Raw genomic sequence first — 21,627 nt, forward strand, 5'->3', positions numbered from 1 at the left:
TATTAAATATTTCGAATTTGAACATACGTCAATATGCATGTACATGGACAAAACTATTGACATTTTTAGCAAATATTAGAATTGGCATAGCATAGTCGAATAGAGCATTAAAAAATATAATAAACCGTGATATTATCAAACGCAATAAAGTTGTTCATTAAATCTTTCAATTATTTTGGAAAAATCATTTTATTTGTTCGTTGTTTTTATAAATAATTAATAACAACTACGGACATACTTCAAAAGATATTTTTTAATAAGGAAAGTATCTCACCCACTTGCAGAAAAATCTTGGAATTATTTACATACATAATACATACATATTTCAAGGAGAACATAGCAATGTTAAATGTAGCATGTTTTTCCCATATACATATTTGGATTAGTTTTAGACCAGTCCTAGTCCGTTGAGAAGTACTTCTTCGCAAAAAAAAAATAATACAAATTTTATTTTTATAAAATTTGTTTTATTTATTGTTTACTACAAATTATGGAAACTTCAAAATACATTTTTTTGTTTTAAATTGAAGATTTCATTAATTCTCATATTAGAATTCGACTTTTAGCTGCAAATACAGAACGCAACAATTGTCTGCTTAAATATGCATTCGTAGATTAAACTCAGATTAATTGTTAATCTTGAAATTAAAAACTGGCTATTACTGAATACTCCTTCATATTGGCGATTTTTATGTAAAATAACTTAACAACACTTTTTCTCACTCATACAGAATTTATCCAGTCTCAATTATACAACCCTGTATGAGAACATAACTCATTTTCGGAGTAATAAAATTGGCAACTCTAGCCGACAAATAAAAGTAATCACTACTCATGTAACGAGTACGTTTTAGTACGGCTGCTGCTGGAAAACAAAAATCGCATAATTTTTTTAGTTTTACGGCAATTGAGTTTAATACTACATAATTTTATACATAAAAAACTGATGACTACAATGGGAGCATAGAATCCAAAGGCCACACCACAACCCATTTTAAACAATTTTGGCTGCGGTAAGCAAAATCAATTAGTGACACAAGTTTTATTTTTGCAGCTATAAAACATGGCTGGGTTTTTTCTTTCTGCATGTCAAGGGGTTTCTTGAGTAGATAAAAAATGTTTGTGAGTGGAATGAAAGAAAATTGAGCAAAAAGGAAAAAATATAAAAACATAGAGGAAGACGCGTAGAAGAAGTGTTGTAAAGTGATTTATAGACATTAAATAAAACAACAGAAAATACTTTGTTTGAAAACTCGGAAAAATTCACATATTGCAAAAAAAAAAGATTTTTTTTATTGTACGTGGGCACAATCAATATTTTGTATCTTTCGTGGTGTTGAAAAGTGAGTACTTATTAACAACTGCGCATTGTCAGCGAAAAACATTGGTATTTAAACACAAAGAATAGGCAAAACACCCGAATGAATACGAATAAATTTATCCGTCACAAATGAACAGTAAGTATATTTATTATTCCAGTGCCTGAACAGCTGTCAAATGTGACTAAACAGCTGACTTGTTTACATATAATAAAGGCAATGGTGTTGCCATCTATTTCTCGAATTCCATAGTAAAAATTGGTAACTCAATCTTTCTAAGAACATTGGCATTTAGGGTTATCGAGTTACTAATTTGAAAATTAACGAAAAAAACGTTATTTCAAAACCAAAAAATGTTTGTCATTCTATAAGAATTTTAAATTTAAAGAAATTAATTCATATACTAGAAAAACTTAAAATAAAATTTAGTTATTTACTATTTCGAAGCCTTTTTTTAGGATCATATAAAAACCTTAATTTTAAAAAAATATATTGAACATTCACTTAGAAACTAACATGACATTTTTTGTAGAAAAAAAATATACATATCCAATTTCTTGTTATTAATTAATTTAGATTGAAATTATTTACGATATACAAAATTCAAAATATTTATTAAAAACTTCACAGGGGCTTAACTAAATTTGAATTTCCTGCTGGTCCAACATCAAAGCTATTTCCACATTTATCGAAAAACAACATCTCTAAATAGCGTTCATCATCGGTGTGAAAGGCTGTTTAAAAAATATGCCGAAATCAAGTTCTGTAACATCATCGAATTCAGTTAATTCGAATAAACAGAACAACAACCATTCAAATGTCGATAATCAAGACTCATCATCGTCGGGCAATTCCTCAGGCTCTTTACACAGTCATGCGTTGTCGAAATATCAGGGCCAGAAATGGCAACAGATGTTCGATGTGGAAAAAGTGCTCAAACAAATCCGCATGGCTGAAAAAATTCACATTAAAGGTAAAGGCTCGAGTGGAAACGACAACTCACACAAAAGTTCCAATAGCAGTAACAATTCTCCGCCCAACAAGTCTAGAAAAAATCAAATACGACAAGTCCAAAGACTGAATGGCACCGACATGCATTACTATGGCATTGTACCGAAACAGACGGCATTAGATGTGGTTGTGTGTAGTGTCTGTTCAGGCATATACACAAAGATGGGCTTTAATAATCACATGATGTTGCAACACCCCTCGGTTTGGACCAGTGTGTCATCGAAAGTTACGCCACCGGTGAATGATACAACATTGGGTACAAATGACAACAGCCAAGACAGTTTAAAAGGGAGTGAATCGGCATCTAATGCGACGGCGGCGGTCACCGCTCAAAATGAGTTAATGGGGTCACCATCGGATTTATCTGGGACAATGTCGACGTGCTCAAATGCCTCGTCTAGTTCAACATCCACATTGTCATCGGCAGCGCCAGCTGTCAACTACGTTGCGCCCCTGCCGACAACCACAAGTTCCCGCCAGAAAAGTAGCTCAAAAGCTGGGAGCAGCTCGGGGAGTAGCAGTGGCAGCCGTTCGCGCAGCAAAAGCAAACACCATAGCTCTTCCAACGCCACAGCATCTGCGTCGTCTAATGCCAATGCGGAAGTGTCGCATTCTTCAGCAACAGCAGGATCAACCTCAGCTGCTACAACGTCCAGTAAAAAGAGCTCCTCCAAAAAGAGCTCTTCCAGTTCATCGTCTTCAAACGCAAACAGTTCCTCAACAACAACAAATGGTGGTGGAATTACAAACAACAACAGTAACACCAACATCAACTCAGCATTGAACACTAAGGAAACAACAGAAGTAAAATTGATAGCTAGTGGAACGACAACTGCAGTATCCTCTACAGTAACCACAACATCAATAACATCGTCGTCAATAACTACGGCAGTACCATCAACGGCAACAGCCACAACGACACCATTAACTTCAAACACAACCACAAGCTCATTGGATGTTCCTCAAAACCCTACTACGACCACCACAACCAACGCTAATTTATTCGGTTCATCTTCATCATCGTCATCATCTTCCTCCTCTTCGTCATCGTCGTCATCATCTTCTTCGTCCTCATCCAACTCATCGTATTCCTTGCCCCCGACACCTAAAATGGTGGTTAACAACACTTCACAGGATTCGCAGCAACTTTCCAATCTTACTACAATTGCGGAAAACACCTTCTCGCCCGGTGTCCTGGATAATAAAGATAAGTTAAATTTAACCGCGAATGGAGAGAGTATTACTACTGCAAGCAAGAAAAAGGTAAGAATTTATATGTAAGTAAAATGCAAAATTTCTTTAAACATTTCTTTTATACAAAATTTTATAAAATTGTGACCTATAATCTAGGTAAGTTTATAACAAGAGAGCAAATCATTGAGATTAATCTGTAAACTGATCGCATTAATTATCTGTAAAGGATCTTTACTCGATCTAATTAAAATAAACTTTTGATCATCTCTTCTTCCTCCTCATTATGACAACTATTTGACTAGCCATTAAATGTGACTAGCCATTTAATGGAAAATTTGATATTCCAGTTATCACAACCTTGAAAATTCGAAATATAACTTAAACAAAAATTTCCGCACTTAATCTTTAGTCACTAGATTTGCCTTGTCTGAAAGATTTGATCAAACTTTATCCATTAAAGTATGAAACGTGTTATTTATTAAATTCTGAGTTGCTTGCGGTCTCTTAAAATAATTTAGGTTAAATTTTTTACATTAACATATTTGTTATTCTTTATTCACAGATTAAAAGTCCTGTTACACCCTTTTGTATACCCGAAAATGTTGATGTTATAAAAACTGAAACAACGGAAATGCCACCACTACGAATGGTGGCAGCACAACAACCACTAAACCAATACGAAGCCCAAATAAGTGAGCTTGATCAAGCAGTTTCTTCGATCACCGGTAGTACTAGTGGTCCTTCGAATAACAATGAAAACAAAATTGATTCTACAAACAGTGTAGTAGTAATTAACAACAATAACTCATCATCATCATCTATGGGTATTAAAATGGAACAAACTGAGTGTCCAATTCTAACTGGCACACAGCAAGACATTCAGCAGCAGCATCAACAACATCAACTTCATTCTGAAGATGGACAAATGGTGCATAATACATCCGATGACAGTGCCATGTTGAATCATGTTTTGGACGTTATGCTCGATAGCAAATTGATAAATGAAATTCTAAATGCTGAAACTGATTTAAATTTCGATGAAAATGTTTTGAATGACAGCTCGTCAACTGGGCAACACAATACAAATCAGCAACAAGCAGTTTACTTGGAACAACCACTTACCAAACGCATGCGTTTCGATGAATCGGCAAATATGGGACGACTTCAGCAACAACTTGCTGCTGGAAATCATGAAATTACTGGTGAATTTGCCGTCTTTCCGCAACAGCAACAAACTCAACAGCAGCAGGCGAACCACCCACCTCAAGCCCAGTATGCACAATATGATGGCACAACAATGACTGGTACTCTAAATATGGATGGACAATATCAAACTCCTATCGATGCCATGCAATTGCAACAACTGTTGTATCAGCAACAGCAGCAACAACAGCAAACTATTGATGCTTCTGCATTTGTCGCTGGTAATTTAAATCTGGGCAACCATCAACAGCAACAACAACATCAGCAACTTTATGATCCAAATGGTGCCACCATAGTGGATACAAAACAGATTTTAGAATTATGTGGTGGAGCTGTTGGCGTACAAACGGGCGGCAGTAATGAGTTGATAAAAGCTGAAGAATTCGTAACATTACCCGAGGATGTATCGCATCAATTTCAAATTTTCAATGTTCCATCTTTGACGGACGACATTGAACCTGAACCACAGCAACAAGTAACACATCACATTGTGGAGCGTCAGTATGTAATGCCAGGCCAAGAAGAAGCTGAAGAACAATTAATTTACGAAATAACTACCAATAATTCCTCGATGTCATCTATGAGTCAACAGCATCAACAACAAGTTTTAGCAGAGTTTCTCAATCAGGCGGCCTCCTCATACGAACAACAGCAACATCAGCAACTACAACAGGTTTCGTCGCTTCATCATCAACAGCAGCAGTCACAACATCAGCATTTTGAAGGAGATAACAGACATAAGACAGATAACTTTTATGATGAACTTTTAGATTTTGACTACAGCATGATTGAGACTGTAAAATCGCTTAGTTCATCAGGTAGCAGTGGCAGTAGCAGCAGCAGTAGTAGCAGTAGCAGTTCAAATAGTGGCAGCAACTCTAATGCGTTGGTTAAAAGTGAACGTGATCATACTCTTAACTCATCTTCGTCCTCCTCGTCATCATCGTCATTCAAATACCACGAAGACTTTTATTTCAATGTGTTCTTTTATGCGGGCATTCCCCGACCACTTGCCATCAATTGCTTTGGTCTGATAAAACTACCTCAAGGGGTGGCCACCACTTTTCGCAAGCACTTACTCACCACGCGTAAAGCCAATAATAGTCTGATGTCTTTAGGTGGTGGCTCCCTAAACGGTGTGGTGGGACAAAGTTCCTCGGCCGCTACAGCCGGAGCTGTAAGCAGTCGCTTTAGTAATTCCAAACAATTGCCCAGTTATTTCACCAACCTAGCCAATAATGGTGGCAACAACAACTCTAATATGAGTAATGAATTTTCCATAGGCAGTATAACCATAACCAACACTCCTTCTAATATACAGCAGCAGGCATGCAATAATGGTACACAGCAGCAAAACAAACAGAACAGTGGTAGTGGTGGTGGTACATCGAATCCCCTAGAAATCAATCTAAACAATATAAATGGTGGAATTTCTGCCACTTCGCCTGTTTCTACCCAGCCAAGGGGTCGTACCAAGTCGGGGGGATCAAACCATAGTACAGGATCATATAACAGTACATCATCCAACAATCTAAAACATAAATCTTTGGGCAATTTAGGTAATTCCACAAATACTGCACGTGTCACCGTAGGAACAATAGGACCCTACAATGCAAAAACAATATTTGTTAGTAGTTCAGCTGCTCTAAGTGCTGAACGAAATAAGTTTATTAAACGTAGTCTTATAGCTAAGGTTCATCAGGAACCAACACGAGCCTCCCAGTCTCCGCAGCAGTTTACAAGTAAAAAGTTGAGTGACATGTTAAGCGGCAAAAAACCATGTAGCTCTGTGAACAACAGTGATGTAGTGGGAAGTTCCGGTCAAGAGGTCAGTTCAGAAACTGCTGCTGAAAAACAAGCAAAACTAAATCGCGTAAATCGTTTTTACGAAAGACGTCGCAAGTTGATGACAATTACACAACAGCAGCAGCAAAACCACAGAAAAACGCCGTATCAAAATAGTCAAGTATTACGACGGCAGCAATTGGAACACCAATTACAGCCTCAACAACAACAGCAACAGCAAAAACTATTAAAGCAACAATTAATGCGTAGCTTTTCGGATTGTGGCATTAATTCAACATCGAATACCAACGTTGCATCAGCAGATTCAAATGTAATGCGTGTTTTTGTCTGAGCTCTCTTATACTCTCTCTTATTATTAGCTCTTATTGGCTTTTCAAAACTATTTCCAAAGATGAAATAACAGCCAAGGTGTTATGATTAAAAATCGATAGCACCACTTCATCTAAACTACAAAAGCAAAAAATAAATATTTATCTCCAAATGAAGGTCTTATTCACCGTTAGTGAATTGTCTCAAGTTTATTATACTATTTCTATTAAATTTCCTCTAAACTCAAAAAACACATCTTCTTTTGTACTGCTCTTCTCTCCTTCCTTTCCCTAACTCTTTTTCTTTTAATGTTTACATTTATAATTTGAAAAGGAATACTTTTATTTTGCTTTTACAATCTTTATTCCAAAACCTCTACAAATTTAGTTTGTAATTGTAATTTTAAAGAACCTTGAATTATTTAAGTTAGAATTTATTAAAAATACTATTTTATCTCTCCTCTATTAATACATAGTTCACATAGTGGTAAAACAAAAAAAAATATTTAAAATTTTATATTTTTTTTTTATTTTAGTTTCCTTTTTTCTTTCTTTAAATTGTATACTATTAAAATATTATGATTATTCTTATTTAAATTCATTTGTATTCAGAAAAAAATCATATAATTGTGTACGCTTTTTCTTTCTCGTATAATTTTTTTCATCAAGTAGGTAATAACCAACCAACCATTCGCACTATTCAATAACATTTGTAGTATATTACATTTTCATACAACTATATGGCATATGCTTTTTTATATCAAATATTCGTGTAGTTTAATTTAAGTTCTTAAATCTTTTTATTTCAATTATTAATTATCATTGTCATTCATACATACATCAAACATAAATATTACAATTATTATTTTGTGAGTATCAATGATTATTTTATGATCGAAGATCTACTATATGCTATATTAATTTATATTATATATATTTAAACAGAAAAACAAAAAAATAATAAAAATAAAACGAACAACTTTATTATTTAACAACAGTATTTGTTTTAATTCAACTTCGTCGAACAGACAGAATGTATTGAAATTTAATATCAAAAATAAATAGATTTGGAAATTACATATACATTTTTATGGAGCAACTAGTGGGGCCCCATCCGCTTGCAGGACCTTGATTAATGATGTAGACTCTTCACGTAAATATCTAAGTATATATCCCTCGAGTATAATTGCTTAAAATTTAATACAACAGCACTATCTAACGGAATGTATATTTAATGTTTTGTCCCACTGGGTGCAGTATTTCTTGAGTTTATGGATTACGTACAAACATTACTCTTTTATTTATATATTTCATTGAATTTAGAGGTCTTCCACTTAATTCCATTTTGTTTCTCTCAAATAAAATTCTTAAGATAGAAGTCAATTTTAAAGCTTTTTGAAAGTGTTTCATTCATTCCATCACGTTCCCCATTTAAAAATTTATGATTTTAATTATTTTTGCAACTTTTGCCATAACTGATTTCAATATCTGCATAAAATTAAGGATGTTTGAAAAGTGATTCAAAAAATTCAATTGTTTCTTTCAAGGAAGTGTTTTTTTATACATATTTTCATTAAAATATGTAAATTTCTGCAAACATAAAGTTTTTTACTGCTTTTTTAAGTATTTTCTGAAATTCCATTTTGTTTCATTTGATATAAATTCAAAATTCTTTACATTTTATATAGTATACTTTCATCTAAATTTCTAGTGTTAATTTTATTAATTGTTTGTAATATATTAAAAAATTGTTTTAATATTACTTACTTAAAATATTATGTCTGTTCAATGACAAAAATTTTTATAAATTTGTATTTCAATACGAATTTCAAATATTTATTAGTAATAATTTTTAGTTAACCTCCAAATTTTACTTTATACTTTAAAAAACAAATTTAACACCAGATTGTACGACAAAATCTCTACATTGGCAACACATATTAAGAACAAATCAAAGAAACAAAAAATAATGAAGTTGTTTACGAATTTTTTAAAAACAAACCAACAATAATAAGTGCCCGGTCGTTATTTACGTGGCCTCAATGAAGAAAGTCAACAAAGTGTTGATGAAATTTATAACATTCCAATAAGTTATTGATTAACTTATTTGTTTTATCTCAAAAATGTTAACAAAGGAAAGGAAAATATTAACCTTAAAATTGATTATATTTACTTGCCTTTTAGTTGGTAAAGTAGACGCGACCATATCGCCGGGAGATAAATCTCAAAAACAACCCAAACCACTGAAAGTAAAAACCGGTCCAAGAGATGAAAGCGTTTTTGATTTGGACTTAATTGATATAGAACCTTCGGCCAAAGAAATACTCATTAATAGCGGCTCATATTATAAAGATACAACTGCTCGTCGTTTCAATGGAACTGTATTGGGTTTTGTGACACCGGTATGTGGTTATGACTTGCAAATTATTCTTCTGTTCAATTATTGATTATTTGTACATTTTAAAAATCACAGTGGAATTCACATGGCTACGAGATAGCAACAACATTTGCAAAGAAATTTGACCTCATATCGCCGGTATGGTTTCAAATTGTCAAACAAGATGGTAAATACAAAGTAAATGGACTCCATGACATTGATGCCAGATGGATGAAAGATGTGCGAACAAAAGGAAAAAATGAACAAAGATCTATGCAATGTAAGTTAAAATTAATATTTAGAATGTGGAAGACACTTTAACACACATTTCTTATTCCCCTATAGTCTTTCCTCGTTTTCTATTTGAAAATTTTAGTGATAATGACTTTACACTACTACTTTCATCCGATCAAGAGATAGCAAAAGTCTCCGAACTATTAAGAAAAACCTGTGTACAGCACAAATTTGAAGGCATTGTTCTCGAATACTGGCTACAGCTTGGTGGCCGTGTAGCAAATAAGTTCTTACAAAAACTTGCCATTTCAATAAGCAAGGCATTAGCTAAGGATAATTTAAAACTTATTTTAGTTATTCCCCCCTATCGTCCTCAGCTGGTTAATATGTTTAATGATTATCACATGGATAAATTGTACCAGCATGTGTATGCCTTTTCATTAATGACATATGACTACTCTACGGTTCAACGACCTGGAGCAAATTCCCCTCTGCACTGGATTAAACAGTCTATTGAGCACATAGCTCCTGACAATACAAACGATGTGATGGAAAAACGAAAAAAGATTCTTATGGGTTTGAATATGTACGGTAATGACTATACACCAGATGGTGGTGGTCCAATCGTTGCCGGTCAATATTTGGATTTATTGCGCAACCTTAAAAAACGTTTAACTTATGATGAGAATGATGTGGAAAACTTTTTTGAAATAAGGTATAGATGACAGAAATATATGTTTATTTATCGATTTATCTAATAACATTTTCTTATTTGCAGAACAAATACTGGTCGTCATTATGTGTTTTATCCTACACTGTACTCCTTAAATGAGCGCATTAAACTTGCACAAAAAATGGGCGTTGGTATATCAATTTGGGAATTGGGACAAGGTTTAGATTACTTTTATGATCTTTTTTAAGTAACCTCCAAAATTAAAAAGCTATTGCAAGAAAAATAAATGCTTATACCTAATTGCTTTTTGCAATTGAAAAATAAAAAAATGTGAATTTCTTGTTTGGAAATAAAATCAGCATAGAAATTTGTTTTTTTTTTCGGTAATAATAGTTTTAGATACCATTACATGACTTCGAGAGTAACTCGAAGTCATTCTCGGCCGTTCCAATCAATGAAATATACCCAATAAGCATTTTTGCTGGAATTCAAGTGTAAATCAAATTTAATTCCAGTCAAACATTCAAATTTCAAAGGTTGAAATACACTTGCATTACACTTTAATTCAATAGCATTCTCCAGTGAAAAGGAAACTTGAATTCAAGAATAAATTCTATTTATATAAATAGAATTTATTGTTTCTAACAGGCATGGGGGATAATGATTACACAAAGTAATTCACTACATGGTCAATTACAATTACTTGTAATGTGTAATTGAGAAATAACCAATTACAATTATTTATAATTGTAATTGAAGTATTTCCAATTACAATTACTTGTAATATGTAATTGATCAATAACCAATTACAATTACTTGTAATTGAAGTTTTGCCAATTACAATTACTTGTAATTACAATTGAAGTTTCCAATTAAAATTACTTGTAATTGTAATTTAGGTATTACTAATTACAAAATAACATGTAATTGTAAGGAACAAAATTTACAATTACAAGTAATTGTAACTGGAAATTCTTCAATTACAATTAAAAGTAATTGTAATTGGCGAAACTTCAATTACAATTACTAGTAATTGTAATTGGCGAAACTTCAATTACAATTACAAGTAATTGTAATTGGCGAAACTTCAATTACAATTACAAGTAATTGTAATTGACGAAACTTCAATTATAATTACAAGTAATTGCAATTGAAAATGTAGTCATTACCCCCCATGCCTGTTTTCTAAGCACTGTATAAGTACATACAATCACAGATAGACCTGTTCCCAAATGTTTAACTGCACTGTATGAATTGACTAGTTTGCGATACTGATGAGAATTACCTGATGCGTATTATACGCATAGAGAGAATTTCATTTGATGTAAATAATAATTCAGTTCATTAAATAAATAAAAATCTTAATATCTACCCCATTCACCGCCATTATTATGATGCGTATTTCGACGTATGTTTGTGCATCACAATGAAAATATTTCTTTCCCTTTATTTCAATGCTTTTATTCTAAATGCTTATATAGAATTTTAACTGTTTCCATATACTGTTTGACACTACCAAAATGTAATCTTTAAAAAAAAACCTTCATATTTCAGATTCGATTCCATCAATTATGATTTTTTTCATCAATTATAATTCAAAAAAACATGTCCTAAATATACATTCATATATGTAATTAAAAAATATAAGAAAACAACTAACTTATTTGATAATTACGTTTTGATTTAATAAAACGTAAAACATTTTCTTATTCTAATTAATTCCTTGACTAACTGTACATAAATATGTACAGAATGGTGCCACGTTAAGAGGAATACCTCTAAAACGATGCCTTTCAATGTACGAAAGACGAGAAAATAAAAAAAAATTGTTTTGAAAAGGTCCTCAATTCCCTACCTGCGATTGAAAAACTTGATCTCAGTACAATATGTTCAAAACAAATTTTCTGCAATCTTTTCGAATTGAGTGTCAAAAATTCCGAAATTTTAAGCTTGTTGCGGGAAAAATAATAAAAATGTTTGTTAGTATATTTCTGGTCCGCAAAACGACTTTTATTGTGTTATAAAGGGCTTATAAATTTCAGGAAATTTTAAAAAATTCTGAAATGAACTAAACCAAACTATGAGCTAAAAATTACGACAATTTTCACACCCATTTCAATAAAAAGCGAAAACAATGTGCCCCTCCTACCCACTAAAAATCATTTTGTGGACCAAGTTAGTTAGTTTGAAAGGAGGATGTATACACATCAAATCCGAAGAAATACACCTAGGCCTCTATCGGGCCTGTTGTGCGCTCCTTAACCAGTGCCTCAGGTGGGAATCGAACCCACCACCTCCGGTCTACCAGACTAGAACACTAACCACTAACCTACCGGAGACCAAAAATTTCAAAATTATTTTTCCCGTAATCAGCTTAAAATTTTGAAATTTGTGAGACCAATTTCGAAAAAATCAAGAATATTTTATTTTTTAAAAATTAACTGAGCTCAGGATTTTCAATCGCTGGTAGGGAACTGAGGACCAAAAAAAATATTTTTTTATTTTTCTCGTGTTCAGTACATTAATACGCATCGATTGAGTGGTATTCCTATATGAAATTCTTAAAAAGATTGTTCCTCGGGACACTCTAATGTACAGTTAGTAAGTAAGTGCAATACATATTAATGTATAACTTTATCCCGATATGTTATTATGTTATTTTCAGAAGACGACTTCATATGGGAGATATGACCAATTATCCGATCCGGATTTTTCGTGTTAAATTCTGACCGACATATGTATGTTTATTTGTTAATGTATTATAATAATTTAATTGTTATCAAAAGTGGACCTTATGAACCGATCCAGGTTTTTGTTGGTAATACGATTTCTATTGATATTAAATTTATATGTATTTACATATGTGCAAAATTTTATCGTAATACCCATATTTAAAGTGAGTTGTTAACAATAAATCCATTTTCCGTGAGTAGATAATTTTGTATAAGAGCTTTATAAAATTTTGAACCGATTCTAATAGTAGAAATACCATGGTAATTTAATCCCTGATAGAAAGATTTCGCAGATATCTGGGGTCTTCTGAAAACTAATATAAACTACATACGAAGAGGGTAATGTCTAAATCGATTATATAAGGGCTCGGAATATACATATATATGTACTTTATAGTGTCGAAAAACTATATTGTAAAAATTACAAACGCAATGACAAACATCTCACGAAGGTGATGAGTTCGGAAATTTTTAATAATTTAGAGTTTTTACAAAATTTTTGCACAACTGTGTGTCAACTTTATTTTAATTATTCAAAATATTTTTATCGACATTAAAAAATCGAGTACGGATCTGGTTCAAATTTTATAATTTAATAAAACCTATTTTCTTGAATATGTTCCCTGTTTCGAATGTTGCCACCAACGTTTTAATGTCAAAACATAATTATGTCCATGTCTGAACAAAAATGCAACTCTACAAATCTTATCAACACAATCAAATTTGGCGGCATTTTTTATTTTCATCTTCAACTCTACTTTTGTTTGCTGCTTCTATTTTGTTGTACTTACTTAAAAAACCGATTACCAGGAAAGAAGAATAACATCGAAATAAAGAAAAAAATACATAGCAGCATAACTGCGAAATTGTAAACAGTTATTTTGTGTCGATCTTCTATGTTGCAAATATTGTTTAAAAGTCGCGAATTTGTGCCTTAACTGAAATAAATTAAAGAACTTCATATAAACTGCAAACAATTTATTTAAATTTAGAAACATCAAATCGTGGTTCAACAAAAAACGAGGAAGCCAAATGATGGTACGCGAACGGGAGCCCGTAGAGCAGCCACAAACTCAAGGTGCTACACAGAGCCAGGCTTCTAATCTGTGGAGTCAAGTGGAGAGCCAGCCCATGGACAATATAGTTTGGGGCCGTTTGTATGGCAAGAATATTAAAGTGAAATCATTGGGTACGAGCAACAGACCCTATAAAATTCTCTATCTGAATACGTCTTTTTCTGTCGGTAACATTTATGTTGTGTTTGTGTTTTTTCTTTGGTTTTAAGTGTAGTTGTGTTATTTTCTTAAGAATATTCATTTGTATTTATTAAACTGATCCATGTGATGTTGTTAGATTTTGTCCTTAACAAAAGTATCGATACCTAGATAACTTTTTTGTCACTTTCTATTATACAGATTTAAATGTTGAAACTTTTACGGCCGGACGAGGAGAAAACAATGACTTAATATTGACGCTCAACGATTTGCCGGAAAAGATTTTATGTCGCATCTCCAAAGTTCACTTTACCATTACACGCGCAGATTGTGATCTTTCCAATCCAGTTTATATTGAGGTAAGTGTTAAACACATACGTTTATATACATATTTGAAGAGGTCAATCTAAAAGTTAGGTAAATTTATTTTTAACTTGAATATTTTCCAAATGATTCTAAACTACAATAGTATAAACATCCATCCAAATGAATGAACCCTAATTGTTTATTGGCATTCCTTATATGTAGTAAACTTTTATATTCAACACTTCTTATCGTTGTTGTTTTTGTTAGTTTTCGTATATTTTCATAGGATGTTGAGAAAATCTTGAGCAGAAAGATTATAAAAATTGTCGGATATGTCCAACCAACTTAGTGTATTATATTTATTTCATATATGTAATTAAAACATTTCAGGACTTGTCTCGAAACGGTACCTTTGTGAATAGTGAAAGAATTGGAACCAACCGACGACGCATATTACAAAATGATGATATTATCTCTCTATCACATCCCACTTATAAAGGTTCTAAATGTTTTTATATAATTATAATGCAAATATTTCTATATTATCAAAAATTATACATTTTAGCTTTTGTTTTCAAAGACCTCAGTCCAAATGAGGCTATGGGTCTCCCCACAGATATCACTTCCAATTATTATGTAAGTCGAAAATTAGGTTCCGGTGCCTGTGGTTTAGTTCGTCTAGTCTACGATCGACGAACATGTCAACAGTATGCAATGAAAATTGTTAAGAAAAATATGCTGGCAACTAGTACAAATCCAAATCATTTAAATGATCCAAATCGGGTGATGAATGAGGCTAAAATTATGAAAAGCTTGGAACATGTAAGAAACAGACACATACATATTTGTTGTTGCTGTTCTAAATTCCGAAAAAGTGCAGATGAAAATAGATTTGTAAATCATTTGTGTAATCGGAAAGTAGAAGGGAAACAATTTGTAATGTACTATATAAAACGCTTAAAATAATCTTTTTATGTTCTAAATAAATAGCCTTGCGTTATTAAAATGCATGATATTGTTGACAAGCCCGATTCTGTATATATGGTTTTGGAATTTATGAAAGGCGGAGATTTACTCAATCGCATTGTAAGCAATAAGCGTTTATCGGAAAGAGTATCAAAGTTATATTTCTATCAAATGTGCCATGCCGTTAAATATTTACATGATAAAGGTTTATATACATTTCAATACATTCAATACCATCGATTACATGGTAATTTTCTTCCATTACAGGCATAACTCATCGAGATTTGAAGCCAGATAATGTATTACTTGAGACTTCCGATGAAGAAACACTGTTGAAGGTTTCCGATTTTGGTTTGAGTAAGTTTGTACAGAAAGATTCTGTAATGCGTACCCTATGTGGCACACCTCTGTATGTTGCACCAGAAGTGTTGCTAACTGGTGGTCGAGGAGCCTATACCAAAAAAGTTGACATTTGGAGTTTGGGCGTTGTTCTATTTACTTGGTATGTAAAAATATGCGACAAATAAATTTACGCAGTTAATTCCAAATTTATGTATTTTGTAGTTTGAGTGGCACCTTACCATTTTCTGATGATTATGGTTCGCCAGCCTGTGATCAAATTAAAAAAGGGCAATTTCGCTTCAATCATCCCTCCTGGAAACAGGTTTCTCAGCGCGCAACTTCTCTTATTAAAAACATGCTCATCGTAGACCCTCAGCGTAGGCCTACTATTGATGATGTTCTGCAAAGCATGTGGCTAAAAGATCCAGTCATGTTGCGCACAGCTAACAAACTTATGAATATCGAACCAATGGAGACAGAAGACCAAGAAAATTTCATAGAGCCACCCACTAAACGTTCAAGACGATAAACACTCCAATTTCATGTTATTTTATTACTTTGTTTTAGTTTTAGACTGTATTAATGTTGTCTTGTTTGTCTATCTCATGTGGCCAAATTTAGTATTTATTAGTTGTAGTTTTAGCTTAGTTATACATCTGCATTTATGTTTTTTGTTTTGTTTTTATTATTACATTATAATCATAATTCATTTGATATGAAGTTGCCATGAAATTTATATCCCAACAATCACTTTTGTGGTTATATTTTATTTCCTTTTTTCTTTTTTTTTATTACATTTCCAGCAACATAAACAGTTCTTTGTTCTTAAAAATGAGTTGTACTCAAACTATATTTTGTGTTGTTCGAAATGTTATTGCCTAAAAAGAAATTTAAAACTTTAAAAAAATATTATTATACATTTCCATCAACAACTGAGAACTATTACGTATTATGGAAAATTTACAATTTTCTTTAAACTTATTTTACAAAATGTAATAGTTTTTGGTTTTTTGCCACAATTATTAAAACTTGTATTATTTTTTGTAATTGTCATTAGTATTAATTTAATACTTTTATTTTACAATAAGCTGTGCTTATATAGCTTTCCTTTTTATATACAAATCTGGATAAGAGGCTGTGATTTGCCTTGATTTGATTAATAAATCGAAATAATTTTTAAATTTTACAATTTTAATTTGTTTAATTTAATTACGAGCTGTTTGTTTAAGAAACATATCAAAATCCTTTTAACAACTTTTCATGGATTAAAAAACATAACGAGTGAAACAATAATTGTTTGCGTCAGTGATAACGCAGATTTTATAGGCTATAGAACAATTTTAATAATTTATTAAAGACATTATCAAGAATATGTATAATATTCATGGTACGTTACAATACTGCTACAGTAAATATTTTAAAAAATATATTTCAAATTTCGTAGAGTTTGATACATTAGTCGTTTTACGATATTTTCATTAAATTCAATGTTGACAATCGCTTCGAAATGGTGAATAGGATAACAACGATAACCTAATTTGCATTATTTCGGTAATAGTATTTTAGCAGTACCCTGCAGTTCGACAAAGAGTCAATGCATAGGAAAAAGACAGTGATTTCCACTTATGTTAAACCACCTGGTGGGCTCTAATTCGTCTTTCGTCACGGATGTACTCTTTGTAAACGAGGGTGAAGGTAATCGTCACTTTAGTGTCCCCTTTGTAAGCGAGAGAGGGGACACTTAAAAAACACTTGTCTGTCTCTTTGTAACCTATGGGGTGACGATTGACTTCCTCGTAGGACAAGCACATGTTAAAATAGCTAGTCACCTGGACAGTCGGTGGCTAGGGGTAAACCTATGTGGTAGGCTAAATAGGGAGTTCGGGACTGTCCGCCCGAACTGCTGGGTAACGATAGTAAGGTAAAAGTTTTGTTTTTATACACATACATACATATAATACATACTAGCTACAGTGTCTCTCATAATTATTCGAATTTGGGTAAACTATAAAAAGAAACCAAATTTAATAATATATTTTGTGTGCAAAATAAATAAATTAATTTGTTATATTGTCTAGATAGTCCTTATGTTTGATATCACGCTTTTTAAAACTTAAAAATTTGCATTGACTTAAATTAATTGTGCTTTTTTAAAAAAAGTCCGTGAAATTGCCTCACAAAAGTATACGAATTTTTCAGGTATTTCATATTTGATCATATTATACGCAACACAAATTTTAGAATCGAATGGTTTTTATGCGTAATATTGTTTTAAGGGGTTACTATCCACGGTAAGGATATATTTTTGGCCCATTTGGTCCACAATTATGGGGAATTTTTACCCTCTTTTCATGTAATATCATTAAAATGGCGATTTTTGGCCATAATTGTAATTTTTTCTCCTTTTTTCCAGAGATAAAACAAAAATTTGATATTGGGACTTAAAAGACCCCTTGGGGTATCTAAAAATAATATTTTTTGTTACAAGAATCTGTATTTAAACGTTCCAAGATAAATTATTCGGATCATTCTTCTGTCGCTAATTCAATATATTGGAACTTAAGTCCATTTTTATAATACTAGGATCAACTATTTTCGGGGAAAGTTTTCTGGTATATATTCTTTTAGATATCAGCTTTTATACATTTTAAGTTTTCAATGTGTTGTGGAAGTGTACAACTCCAAAACATGCCTCGAAGAAGCACCATTCAAAACAGTAAAATCATTATTTTTATATACCAATGTCCTCCATGCTGCATGGCACGATATCATTATGATCACATCAAAAATGTTGATATGTGTTTAAATATTATTTACTATGATCAAATTAAAACCAAAATTTAGGACTTACAGTGTTATTGTAACGGGCAACATAAGCGTGAAAGTTACGAGTAGTAAAAACTGAAATCTACTATATAGGATGACGTTTTGTTAAGGCATGTTTTGGGGTTGTATACCGCTATAATATATTGAAAATTTAAAATACATTAGTGCCAATATGTGCATGAATATACACTAGACAACTTTGTCGGAAAATATCGTCCCTAGAGGTACGAAAAGGGACTTATGATCCAGATAATTCAATTAGAAACTGAAAAAGGATACCAAAAATACATCTTGGAACGTTGAAGTACAGATCCTTATAACAAAAAATATTATTTTTAGATACCCTATGGGTTCTATTAAATTCCAATATTAAATTTTGGTTTTATCTCTGGAAAAAGGGTGAAAACATACAAATATAGCCAAAAATCGCCATTTTAATGATATTACATGAAAAGAGGATACAAATTCCACAAAATTGTGGACCAAATGGGTCAAAAATATATCCATGCGGTTGATAGTAACCCCTTAAAACAATATTAAGCATAAAACCATGCGATTCTAAAATTTGTGTATCGTATAATATGATCAAATATGAAATACAGGAAAAATTCGCATACTTTTGTGAAGTAGTTTCATGGACTTTTTTTAAAAAAAGCACAACTAATTTAAGTAAATGTAAAGTTTTCAAGTTTTAAGGGGCGTGATATCAAAACTAAGGACTATCTAGACAATATAACAAATTAATTTATTTATTTTCCAAACAAAATATATTATTAAATTTGGTTTTTTTTCATAGTTTACCTAAATTCGAATACTTATGAGAGACACTGTATATCCATTTTGCTTTGCTACCCTAAAAGCCATATAAATAAAAATCTGTACCTTTCATATTTAGATTTCATGGGTGAAAACACTATCATAATACATATATATTTGTGGTTCGTTTATTCATTTTTATAAATGTTTATATGGAATTTCCCATATAAAATTTTAGTCTTCTAGCTTTTATAGATTCTCATATATACGAATTTTAGTATTTAATATATTATATGTATATGCAACGCTCGTTATATCCCTGTAGGATTTTGTGAGTTAACTAAAAATCAAGTTAACTTTTTGATAACTTTTTATGACAAGCTTCAAAGTAACTCAAAAATGATCGAGTAAATGAACAAACATTTCAATAAAATTTTAAATAAATATAAAATAGAAACTCGTATCAAATTTGTCAAACAATTTGTATTGAAAAAATGAAATTATGAAAATGAAAATTTGTTTCAGCAATGAAAAATGAATTTATTATTATTAAATTAACATTTTCAGGAATATAAGACATAGATAATGGTGTATATAGGAAGGAAATGTTGCTGCATATTGAACGCATTTATAATCACTAACAATTTGTTAAAAATAGTATAAAAATATAAGAAAATTGCACAGGTAACTCACAGCTGATCTTTTATTTATGCACTAGAAGCTAACTCATCTTGAGGTAACTTCTGGTTAACTAAAACTGATGTATAGTGAGTGAGTACTGACTCGTTCCTATGACATCACATTGAAAAACTGAATAGTATTTTATAAGCAAAATGGTTAGCTTTTGAGTCACCTCTGACTCATTTGTGGTTAACCATAAGTTAGTTTTGAGTTAACTCAAAATCCTACTGGGATAGTTCAACTATTTTTCAAAATGCTTAATTCATATGGAAGGTGACATTGATTTTTATAAGAAATTAAAAAAACGTTTACTTTTAAAATGTTTGCAATAAAAATAGAAGCTGTATTTAATTGATTTCTTAAGTACACTTATTTTTTTTATTCACAAAGTCGACTTTTTCCCTACAGATAGTTGATTTACCCAACTTTTTTGAAAAAAAAATAGTCCACTTCAACTAATAGCCGGCTTAAGTGTCAGCCGTCGCCGCAGTAATTTATAAAATCGCGCCAATTTTTGGCGCGCTTAAAACCAATGTGGCTGCGGTGCAGCAGCATCATCGAATATGCATCAAAAAATTATGATGCGCAAAAAACGGTAAAACACAAGTGGCACTGATTCGATAAATATGTAGATATTTAGGTTTTAATTAGTTTCAAGAACTCTATTTTCATTTACTCGTTTTTAAACGAAAGTAAACCTCTATGACTAAAATCAGCATCAGTTTATATGCATCAGCATCACAAACTAATCATCAGATGCTGTGCAGTGATGCATTTTCGAACAGCCAAGTGATCGTGACTTGGCATGTAGAATACAATAATTAAAAATTACTGCTTGTATATAATCCAATGATTAATTTTTTTTTGCTTATGTTTCAAAGCTCGTTAGAACTACATGTTTGGATTAGACCCAAAATGTTATATTTGCTAGTTTAGATAAAATTGCACACCTGGATTTTAAACTTGTTATTGCCGGTTCACACAGGAAAACTTTTGATTTTTGAACGAATGTCATACATCTCTTTATCTCACACACAAAATCAAAAGTTTCCCAAAAAAAAGTTTCACTTAATGTAGCTCAAAACTTTGACAAAGATTTTTGAAAAATCCAACTTAGTGCCGGTTCACACAGCGAAACTGTTTTTGGGAAACTTTTGATTTTTGTGTAAGAGAAAGAAATATCAACCATCTCTCTTCTCTCACACTTATATTCGAAATAAATTTAAATTGTTAAAATAATCTCTAAATCATGAAAATTCAAAGTTATAAACTTAAAAAATATTTATAATATATTTATAATTTTTAAGTATTTTAAAATTTTATATTGCTGAAAAATAAAAAAGGTGTTCAGTGTGAAAATCATGTTAAAAACCAAAGTATATATTAATAAAGAAGCGACATCTCTTGTTGTACAACAACATATACAACAACATCTACAACAACCACTTTTCATTCACTTTTTCAACTTTTCACAAATAGCTAAACACAACTTAAAAAAGGCGACATAAACAATGTTGATAATTTTCAAAATAAACTTTGAAAACTTCTGCATTTATCTAGTTTAAAAAAATAGACAGCTGTTCAAGTGATGCTACTTTATTAATATACTTTGTTAAAAACTAAATAAAAACGAATTTATGCTTCTTCTCTTCAATGATTGCTGGAACAAATTATTAATA

At 31.6% G+C, this 21,627-nt stretch overlaps 3 protein-coding genes across 4 annotated transcripts; all 3 read left to right on the plus strand.

The window, feature by feature from the left end:
- Positions 1 to 732: 732 nt before the first annotated feature.
- LOC119600401 (putative mediator of RNA polymerase II transcription subunit 26) lies at positions 733 to 7,833 on the plus strand. 2 transcript variants are annotated; one of them, XM_037950597.1, is made up of 3 exons: positions 733 to 1,013; positions 1,950 to 3,593; positions 4,087 to 7,833. In XM_037950597.1, exons 2-3 carry the CDS (start codon positions 2,067 to 2,069, stop codon positions 6,862 to 6,864), a joined length of 4,305 nt encoding a protein of 1,434 aa, XP_037806525.1. In that variant the 5' UTR covers positions 733 to 1,013; positions 1,950 to 2,066; the 3' UTR covers positions 6,865 to 7,833. The 2 variants fall into 2 exon arrangements, with proteins under 2 accessions (XP_037806525.1, XP_037806526.1); XM_037950598.1 differs by lacking the exon at positions 733 to 1,013 and adding an exon at positions 1,088 to 1,457.
- Positions 7,834 to 8,799: 966 nt separating this feature from the next.
- LOC119600411 (chitinase domain-containing protein 1) lies at positions 8,800 to 10,454 on the plus strand. The gene is made up of 4 exons (XM_037950614.1): positions 8,800 to 9,243; positions 9,315 to 9,498; positions 9,564 to 10,167; positions 10,231 to 10,454. Exons 1-4 carry the CDS (start codon positions 8,965 to 8,967, stop codon positions 10,370 to 10,372), a joined length of 1,209 nt encoding a protein of 402 aa, XP_037806542.1. The 5' UTR covers positions 8,800 to 8,964; the 3' UTR covers positions 10,373 to 10,454.
- A 3,249-nt stretch (positions 10,455 to 13,703) lies between these two features.
- LOC119600412 (ovarian-specific serine/threonine-protein kinase Lok) lies at positions 13,704 to 16,874 on the plus strand. Its single transcript, XM_037950616.1, has 7 exons — positions 13,704 to 14,046; positions 14,273 to 14,430; positions 14,768 to 14,876; positions 14,943 to 15,199; positions 15,368 to 15,548; positions 15,611 to 15,845; positions 15,908 to 16,874. The coding sequence occupies exons 1-7, from the start codon at positions 13,890 to 13,892 to the stop codon at positions 16,212 to 16,214; spliced, it is 1,404 nt and encodes a 467-aa protein (XP_037806544.1). The 5' UTR covers positions 13,704 to 13,889; the 3' UTR covers positions 16,215 to 16,874.
- Positions 16,875 to 21,627: the final 4,753 nt, after the last annotated feature.

Source organism: Lucilia sericata, unplaced genomic scaffold (assembly GCF_015586225.1).
Source record: "Lucilia sericata isolate MDLA Ls3-8-SP2 unplaced genomic scaffold, ASM1558622v1 Contig000113F_arrow, whole genome shotgun sequence".
Taxonomy (NCBI): Eukaryota; Metazoa; Arthropoda; class Insecta; order Diptera; family Calliphoridae; genus Lucilia; species Lucilia sericata.